This window comes from Cynara cardunculus, assembly GCF_001531365.2.
Source record: "Cynara cardunculus var. scolymus isolate 2C chromosome LG 13, CcrdV1, whole genome shotgun sequence".
Taxonomy (NCBI): Eukaryota; Viridiplantae; Streptophyta; class Magnoliopsida; order Asterales; family Asteraceae; genus Cynara; species Cynara cardunculus.
The window spans coordinates 2,803,807-2,813,924 of record NC_037540.1 but is presented as its reverse complement, the minus strand read 5'-3'; the positions used below and the strand labels follow the sequence as shown (position 1 = coordinate 2,813,924).

The following is a 10,118-nucleotide window of genomic DNA, read 5'->3' as shown; positions in this document are numbered from 1 at the left end:
TTCTATTGGTCACAAATTATAGATTTCAAATATATCGTGTCTCCTTCTATTAAGCCATCAAGTTAGGCACCTAAATGGTGTTTAGAACCGGACCGATCGAACTATGTTAAACGGGACCGGTTTTTGTGGTTTGAAGAGTTTGCTGGGTGGATCCGTTCAAGATATTAAGTTACTAGTTGCATTCCCTAAATACGCAAAATTCTGAAATCCGTCAAAAATCTAAATCTAAAATTTCAAACGTTTTATTCAACTTCAATGTTTGTTCAAATTCCATCTATTATCTGTGGACTTGTTTAACTTTTTTTCAACTTGCTCAATGTTTTTACTTTAATTTTTAAAAGAGAGAGAGAGAGAGAGTTATATATATATATATATATATATATATATATATAACTTTTTTGTAATTCGGTATTATATTTTTTAGAAGTTGTTTGATATTTGTTGAAGGTTTGGTGTAGAATGATTAAGTGGTCAGAATAATTAGGAAACTCTTATGATATAGTGCAAAATAAAATATAAGTGTTCGGTAACTGTTTAAAATGAAATTAGGACGCTGAATGGTTAAGAGAGACCCAAGATTCAAAAAAAAACATTCAAAGAGTTTTAGAACAATTAAGAGACAAAAAAATTTTGTCAAACAAGATTTACCTCTTCACGATTCAAATGTTGTCTTTTAATGAAACTATTAAAAGATAAACAAACAACTCCTACTAATTTAATTTTGGAGATAGATATTATGGTTTTCCTTTGGTTTAAAACCGATAATAAGCCCAAGTCGCCAACCGCCATTCCCGACTTGCGGTTTGGTGTGTGGTTTGGGAGTTAAACCATCCAAAACAGATCAGAAACACGACTAACATAAATAGAGGTTGAAACAATACCATGTCTTATTTATCCATATGTCTGAAGCTCAACCTCAATCTGGAACCCAATTTGTTGGCTTAGTTACAAACCACACAAAATGCCTTTTTCTTTTATTATTATTATTATTATTATGATATATAACAATCTCCATCTCCATCTCCATCTCCATCTCCATTTCTACTTTTAAAACTCTTGATCCCTTTCACTCTAATCATCAAATTCCTAAAACCCTTTTCCATATCCACTTTCTCCTCCTCCTTCATCTTTATAACAACCAACAATCTGCTATGATTACCACAGACAAAAGAACCCACAACACCACTCTCATGGATGCCTACTTGAATAACCCACAACACCACTTCACCATTAAACTTCCTCAATCCCCTCAAAAACGCAACCTACAAGACGATGAAATCGGGATTTTTGGAGCCGAAAAGTACTTCACAGGAGCCATTGATGATCATCTTCTTCTAACCACCACCTCCAATAACAACCACCCTGCTGCTCATTATCCTTCTTCTAACACCCCACAGCTACCACCATGCCCTTCTCCTAAACCAAAAACCCATTCCACAACTCCCAGTGTTCGTTCCGAGTCCAGTTGGAATAGTAGAAAAGGCTTATTGGCTACTAATGCCAATGATCATAAAAAGAAAAACACTGTCAAAAGCTTGCTAGCCAGCCTTGTGTGCAATTGCAACGATAAAGATTCTGTTGACGTAACTGAAACCAAAGTTTATGTCAAAGAACCTGCAAAACTGCCCGTTCAAGCTGTTGCTGATTTGGGTCAGAAGACAAAGTCGTTGTCGAGCAGATGGGCTGATGAGGATGTTCATAGGAAGAAGAATGAGATGAATAGTAAAAGAGAAGATTGCTTCACCTTCCCGGTGCTCAATTCTTCAATGCCAGATGGGAACCATCCGCAGCTGCGGCCACAAGTTGAACGGGAAAAAAGGATTACAGCCCGAGAGAATTCATCGGAGGTGTTCGGTTCTCCGGTTTTGGAGAAAGGGAAGAAGTCGTTTAGTCTGGAGAGGAAACTGACCATGTTGAATTGGGATGGCGTTACTCCAAGAGCAGAAGTTATGGATATTTCTAGGAATGGGGGACACAATGATGCAGCAAGTGATGCAAGCTCGGATTTATTTGAGATCGAGAGCTTCTCAACCAATGAGAATAACTCGTTTCTTGCTAAGCAAGCATTGGAGAGTAATGATGGAAGGCCAAGCAATGCAAACGGGTATGCCCCAAGCGAGGCAAGCGTCGACTGGAGTGTCGTTACTGCTAGCGTTGCAGACTTCTCGACTGTTGAGGATTCGACAGTAATACAAAGAGTCAAAGCAGGAGCAGAAACAGAGAGAGTCAAAGGCTCTGGCATTCTTTCGGGGTGTAAAAATCTTAAAGCTGTCAGAGTTTCTGGTGATGAACACTGTGTGGCAGGTGGTGGCGAGAAGGCAGCAGTTATGGTGGCTCCCACCATGAGAGAATGGTGCCGCCGCTTGGAATCTGTCACCCCAATCACGAAAATCCAAGCCGACACCAAGCTGGCGGGTGCGGGGTCTGATGCACACAGAGGCCAAACTGGATTTGGCACTGCACGCTCAATTCCCCGGATGCATTCTACACATGCTTCACATCACTTGTACATTCAGCAGTAGCAAAGAGTACATTTGGGTGTCAAATTCCATAACCAAATGGCACAAATCACTTAGAGCGACATTTGTTATGCAGATATTTCATTTTGTATTACTGGCAATAAATTCCATTGAAGCAATCTCCATTTGTAACTAGGATTCTGGCTAGCAGGTACAAATTGTAATGCAAATGGTACATGTTATCTAAGCAGAAAAATCCATGGTCAAGTATCTCAATGCCTCACCTACTTCCTTCGTGTGCGAAGACGCCAAAAAAATACAAGCAAATTATTCAATAAAAACAGGTACCAGCACTATAACAGGCCAACATGCCCATTTTTTTAGGTCACTTTCAGCATGATTCAGGGAAACGAGAGACACAAGAAAGTTATCTTCACACACCCATCAGTGACCCTTACCCTATTTTGCCCTATACAAAATGGCATTGCACTTTTACCATTTTATCCTTTATATATTTCAAAAATATCTCGACTGGAGCCTAGGGCTATCTGGTATCAGTATCACCATCAATTCATGTCTTACTATCTATAAGCAGAAAGGATCAGTTTGTACCATTTTAACACTAGAATGCTTCAGGATTTCTCTAGTTTGTGTTACAAGTCGCTACCAATGCACCGTCATATCATCTGTAAGTGAAAAGCTCGGGCTGTACCATTTTACCCCTTGAATAAGGGAAATCCAAGGTCATTAAGTGTTGCTACAAATGCAGGACTTACCAGCTGGAAGCAGAAACGTTCTCTCAAAATTTCTCTTCGAGGGGCACCAAGGTCATTAGTATCACTGCCAATGCAAGGCACACTATCAACCAAACGAGCCCAGTAAATCAGAAGGGTAAGATGTTCACAGCCATTCCTTTATCCCAGAAAGTAAAGAGGCTGTTTCCGACGAGGAGTACTATCTATCCGCAAAGAACTCTAACTAATACTGTTTTGCCCCTTGAATATTTCATAATTCTCTCAAGGGGAGCCTATTAATATATCTATCAATCCGGATTACAATAAAGTAGACAGCCTCGTTTTTTGTTGCATACATGTGAAGAGAAGCTGGGAGTGAGTACATGCGTGCCACAAGTGCATGTCTGTGTATCTAGGACCAATAGCATCAAAAACCAAGCAATCCCACAAAACTTTTCTTCTTCAAATGCGGGTAGGATGTCGAGATCACACCTGGCGTGTAGGGAATGAAGGAGTTTTTCAAACACCGACAGACACATTAATTCAGTGATGGAAAACTAAGCCTTATGGATGCCATCAACCATACAATACTAGTTGAATATCTTGATCATAAATTCAAGATAGAATTTCTACAGAATGTAAGTCATCAAGAAAATTATTGATACATCCCACAGTTTTTCAAAATTGAAAATTTTAGATCTAAAATGGTCTTATGAATTTCCTAGTTAAAGGAGTTGTCTAATCTAATGCTCAGAAATTCAGAAATTGACTTTAATTATCAAACAGAGGGATTAGTGTGATAGATTACATAAGTGACAAGGGAAAACCATCCCAAACAATTACTATACTTCCAACTTAAGCCTGTGACAGTGACTGTAGACCTGGCACAGGGAAGAGAAGAATCAAGATAATAGATATAGTGATCCTAGAATCATCTATTCTTGCTATGGATTTTAGTCAACAAGCCCACAACTGACTCTTACTAACCACCAATAGATTTTCTGTTGCAAAAGGTGGATACAACCTTCACAATTTCCACACATCAAAATCTTAGAATAATCCAAAGATAAACTAACTCAACTTCCATAAACATATAGGATGACCTAATAATTTGACTAACTAGCAATTAATTATCTTATATGAGTTTTCTGCAGAAAAACAAGCAATTAAAAGCATAGAAACAAGTATGGGATTTCTGGCATGTACTTCAATCAGGAGGCAATCCTGACAGCTCAAATATGAAGATATGCCTATGTGTAGCAATAATTGTCACAAATGATGTTCCCAGAAGAAGAACATTCCATTATGCCACATATTTTCTAGTGTTAAAAAGAATGTTTCTTTTTGCTCTGAAATTATGCATCAAACCCACAACCCATTCTTATTATATGAAAATAATAGAGGACTCAAAACGTTTTGTGATAAAAATAAGCTAACAAAGTAACTTTTGTTATGACTAAATGACTTTCTAAACATCATATCTAGTTCTTCATTACAAACAATAGCTCTTGCAGAAATTTAAAAATTGCCTTACATTTTGCAAGAATGGGTTACTTTAGGCAAAGATGCCAGGTACCATGATTCTTTTTTCATTTACTTCCCACAAATCGTTCAAAAACAGTCATTTTTAGAAACTAGAGTGTTTTTCAGCATTTAAGCAAAAATGTCGGTAAGTTTGCAACAAAGACCAAGCACAATGGTTCGAAAAAGGTCCATCACTCATTAATTATTAAACAACGCCAGAAATATCCTACATAAGCTGAGAATATAAGATTTAGTTCATTGACCCCATCTCCATCTCTCACTTCCACTCCTAGTCTCTCATCAATCAACCTCTCACGCTCATCGTATCAATAAGTGAGGAGCATACCTAAAGGCTGTGGCTCCAATCCTGGGTATTGTGGACATGCACACCTAGAGATTAGCCATGAACAGAACTCACATACTTAAATCCTGTAATTTTCATTTCAGGACTTCCCAACTGGACTATGGATATCATGTTCCTGAAGTTGATGGTAAAAAAAACACAATGACTCTACAACCTCAAGAGATTAACATGGGAATAACATTTTTGTAGGACGCGAAAGAAGCAAGAAGAAATTTTGTTTTCGTATGTGCTTGCATACACCTGCCATACGCACAGCCACAAACCCCTATATGCTTTTGTATCTAGAACAATATTGTCAGTTTGAAGAAATCACTTCAGGATTCAGCTATCATAAGGCTACAGGCAACCGCAACGAAAAAAGTTAAAACAACAGGTAGAAACATATGAATTCAAAAATTATAATGCCAACATAGTACAAAAAATGGTTTTTTAATTAAATTTACATGGCCATGAATGAAGAAAAAATTTATTTGTAAACACTATATATTGAATATTTATGATGATAAAAAAAATATACTGCAACATTAAAAGAAAGAATGCAAACATAATGGTACATGTACTCTAAAACTAGCAAATAGGTGAATTTAATCAATCATCCTTGACAACTTTTACCGGCCTTACTTCAAAACCGCCACTCTCTCTCTTTTCCAGTGAATAGGGCATATAAGTCCCAAGGATTTTATCCCATACAACAAAGAAGGGCTGGGAATAGTTGTACTTGGCACCATAAAGCTGATGGTGTATATCATGATAGGCAGAGTTGTTCCGGAAAAAGACATGGAAAAGATTCCCAGGAAGCCACAATCCACAATGGTCATCAACTGTTTTGATGGTAGCAAAGGAGAAAAAGAATATAGAAGCTCGAGGGGACATGCCTGATAAGAGAAAAGCCAGTGCTCCACCAATTGTGTCCAAGAGAAGCCCCTCCAATGGATGGTTGTAAAGAGCTCCAAAAGCATATGGGACAATGAGTCGGTGATGTTGAGAATGGATATGCCGGTACAGGAACTTGTTTTGATGCATGTACCGATGCATAAAGTACTGCCAAGTATCTATCACCACCATAGCAGTAAAGAATTGTCTACCAAGATCGAAGAGAGAATGCTTCTCAGTGCTGGCAGCACCTGCATCACTTCCTGTAACCTGAATCACAAAAACAAATAAAAAATACTGCATAGACAACATGACAACAACAGTAATTTCCAAAAATGCATGATGAAAACTTGCATTATTGCAAAGGCTGTTAATTATTCTAATAACAGACTTCATGACGTTGTGGTAAACCAAGTTACCAACTATAGTTTATCATGATGGTCGCTCGAGCAACGTGATGCTCAGATATAGGTTTCGATCAAGCTGTTTATCAAAGGTTTCCCTCCATTAAACGTTCAGTGAAACAATATTTCCACAAAACTTACAGAAGCATACAGAAATGTAAGAAAGCCCCCTTACATTTTAAAATTTTTAATTTGAATTTGCAATGTCATATAGGCCAGAGATGATTCTGCAGTTCTTTTGAACGATAACAAACCAAATAAATTAGGAGGTAACAGTTCATCAACAAATTCCCTGACCAGCTTATTTGAGAAGCAGAAATCTCTAACTTACTACTCAAGTGTGTCCAAATAACCCCCGAAAAGATACTATCCAAAATCATAACTGCGAAAATCTGTGGCCAATTCACTTGATATGTCCTCACTTTTACTCCATGTTTTGATACAACCTGATTCCATTGTTCTTTAAACACCATCAAATATCCTAGGGATGTAAGACAGACGATTACTTTCTCTTTACCAAGTTGATGATAGACGGTAATACGGAGATAAGTAGATAACCCCTCCCCATCCCACTCCCTTGTCCATAACAAAAGAGCAATTTAAAAATATGTTCCAAGCTTACAACAAAAAGAAAAACACCTTTAATTCCTCATGATAATTCTAGCCGTACCCAGTCACGATAACTGGGCAAAACCAGATAGACCCCATAAAAGCCTTCGATGAAATATATAAAAAGAAAATTTTGGCATATCTTAGGCAGGTGCTTGTGTAGTTTGTTGATAAGATTTTTATCATTCAAACATATTAGGTCCAAAATTCATGCTATATATTTAATAAGATTAAATAGTATTTATATTTGGAATGATTGAACAGAGGAGTTATATATTTTCTACGAAAAATAAGGGAACATCAATGTGAAATACAACATTTGATGAAAGGAAGAGATGTCCGCTTCATACAAACAACTGCTTTTCAAAACCTGTCATCTACAGGTGCATAATTTACCAAAGGAATTGCATAGATTATATTCAGTTTAAACTTCATCTCCTCCCTCACTCCTCCCAAAAAAGGCAATTATCTATTCATAATGCTTGAAAATATTTTCAATTTGGTACGAGCCACCAAATTCCACTTCAAATTTAAATGTCTATCCCCTCTCCATGATGTAAAAGAAACGGTTCTCATAATGCTGAGTGAAAGCTAAGAAAATACAACTATGACATAGACCACATCGCAAAATTTTATTTAAAGAAAGAAAATTTTTCCTATCCCAAATGTCAACAGGATAACACTCCACATACGTTCTTTATATTACTTTACAAAAATAAACCAAATGAACCCAGTATATCCCCCCTCGAGAGTCGGGTCTCAGAGGGCTAGAATGTAGGCCTAACCTCAACCACTAGGATCAAGAGGTTGTTTCCCTCAAGACCCCCGGCTTCACGACGCAAAGGGAACAAACCTAGGTGAGTGCATTAACATCATGGCTCTTTTGACTCTCATATCATATCTTCAATGAATTAATTCCAATCAAAATAAAATATTTAACCAATTTTTTAAGACTTACCGAAACTGATTCCTAAACGAGGCGAGGCATGAAAGATTTAAAACATACACGGATCTCTGGTTGACACTTGTATGAATCATATTTAAAATTAAACTCATCGAAACAGATTAAAGGACTAAAAACAGATGAAATGAAATAAAGGATTAGCAGAGTCGGTGGGAGGATGGTTGACACTAAAAGTAGACTAGCTTTCCAAGCTTTATATATCTCTCATATATAATAACACCTAATAAATCACATGATATGAATGATTACATCTCAATCAATGACAAAACTACATCAGAAATCCACAGATTACATAAGTAAATACCGAACTTAAAAAACTAGAAACCAGCCTCTATTTATAACTCTTGAAAAATATATACACAACAAAGTACTAAACAGTATCAAACTGTCCCACACACAGATGGCTTCTTCCACTAGAAATAACCTACTTTAACATAATTTTTGCTATATCCGACTTCTTAATTCATCTTCTTCTGTCTGAAGAAATGATTCCTCTTTTCGGATGGTAAATATTTATCAGAGAGGTTGACAATAAGTTCTTTCAAAATTGACTATTTGTCCCTCTGATTTTTATTGGATCGTGGTGGTTCTAGTATGAATCTGGGGTGACTGGACATCTAGGGGTAAAGCGCTGTTTCGATTTGGTACCGCGAGATTATCCACATATATTGAACTTCGGATAGAGAAATGACGAAATCGGAACATACTATTTGTGATCATTGGCTTCTTGGTGAAAGCAGAGTAATTGATCAAATCATCATAACAACCAAATACCAAAAGAAAAGGAAATTTATATCCCCCACCTACAAATATCATCAAAAGTCCCTATTTTCCTCCAACATCAACAATCATACTTTTAACACCAAACTAAGTAAATAATCTGTAAACAAGCATGTTATGCACGATTAAGAAAATAAACGTACCGTGAAAAGGATGATGGCGACGATAGCTTGAATAGCCTGTTGGAGAAGAACACCTTTGACGACAGTTCTCTTTGAAACCAAATTCTTATCATCTTCATCTTCTTTTGTATGCAACCGATATTTGTCTAGCGATCCAAACAACACATAAAATCCAGAATACACCCAATACACCACTAACGGAGCCACCGTCCCCAAAAACTCATCAGATACATTAAACTCCATAAAAAATAAGAAACAAAATCAGACTACAGAGACCAGAATATGATTCTAAAATTAGAAATACATATATATGAGGATTAGAAGGAAACCCTAACCCAAGCAAAATCTCGTGAAGATAAGAGTAAATGGAACCTTTTTAGGTATAATTTTAGGGTTTCAACGATGAGAATCTCCAGAAGAAGCGAGATGATTGCTCGTTGAAAACGATGATAGGTTGAAAGGAAGAAATTACGAAGAATTCGCTAAGCTGTGTGGGAGATTGATATAGTGTGGGAAGGTGTTGTGTGTTAGCGTGGTCAACCACTGGTGTTTTATGAGGTGGGGACGTGGTGTGATGTGGTTGGACGAAGAGAAGAAAGATCTTAGAATTTTTGCTTCTTCGTGGCTATCGCTTAGCCGCCGGCTCGTTCGACGCCAGCTTTGACCATCATTCCTTTTGATGGATAATTAAGATTTTAAATAATAATAAATTTTATGAAGTTTAGTGGTTAAATAATTGAACTTTTTATTGATTTTAAAAAATATATATGAATGTTTATTGATATTTAATATAATTTCTTTATTAATTTCTAATTAAAAAATAGAAATCTACGTGTTCAAATAATTCTAGTTTAAAAGTTAAGTTTTTTTTAAATAATATCCACTTTATTGTAGTAAGTGCTCAGATTTAATTATTTATTTACTATTAAAACTAGTTGTGTATCTGTGCAATGCAGCGGGAGCCATAAATTTTAACGATTTTGAAGTTCCACTGGTTTTATAAGATAAGATTTAACGATGATATATGTAACACTTGGTCTTTACATATTAATACAATTTGAATAAACAAGAGTTATGGTTCCAATTACAGACTATCGATGAAAAATATTGTATGACAGTTTAAAATCCAACATATTTAAACGACTACACAAATGTGTTCGATTTAAACCAAGAAACTTGAGTTTTAAGATAAACACTCAAAACCAATAAAGAAAAATACAAATTTGACAGATCATAAGCCATGAAAAGAACAAAAAAGATGAGTTTTAGAATGAAATTTCAACTG

The 10,118-nt window shown here is 36.3% G+C and overlaps 2 protein-coding genes across 2 annotated transcripts; one reads left to right on the top strand and one right to left on the bottom strand.

Annotated features, from left to right (window-relative positions):
• The first annotated feature begins 1,118 nt into the window (after nt 1-1,118).
• Nucleotides 1,119-5,114, top strand: LOC112524281 (protein PHYTOCHROME KINASE SUBSTRATE 1-like). The gene is made up of 2 exons (XM_025134045.1): nt 1,119-3,147; nt 3,229-5,114. Exon 1 carries the CDS (start codon nt 1,152-1,154, stop codon nt 2,520-2,522), a length of 1,371 nt encoding a protein of 456 aa, XP_024989813.1. The 5' UTR covers nt 1,119-1,151; the 3' UTR covers nt 2,523-3,147; nt 3,229-5,114.
• Nucleotides 5,115-5,454: 340 nt separating this feature from the next.
• On the bottom strand, nt 5,455-9,350 carry LOC112524282 (sphinganine C4-monooxygenase 1-like). The gene is made up of 2 exons (XM_025134046.1): nt 8,855-9,350; nt 5,455-6,224 (listed from the first exon to the last, which is right to left on the bottom strand). The coding sequence occupies exons 1-2, from the start codon at nt 9,074-9,076 to the stop codon at nt 5,670-5,672; spliced, it is 777 nt and encodes a 258-aa protein (XP_024989814.1). The 5' UTR covers nt 9,077-9,350; the 3' UTR covers nt 5,455-5,669.
• Nucleotides 9,351-10,118: the final 768 nt, after the last annotated feature.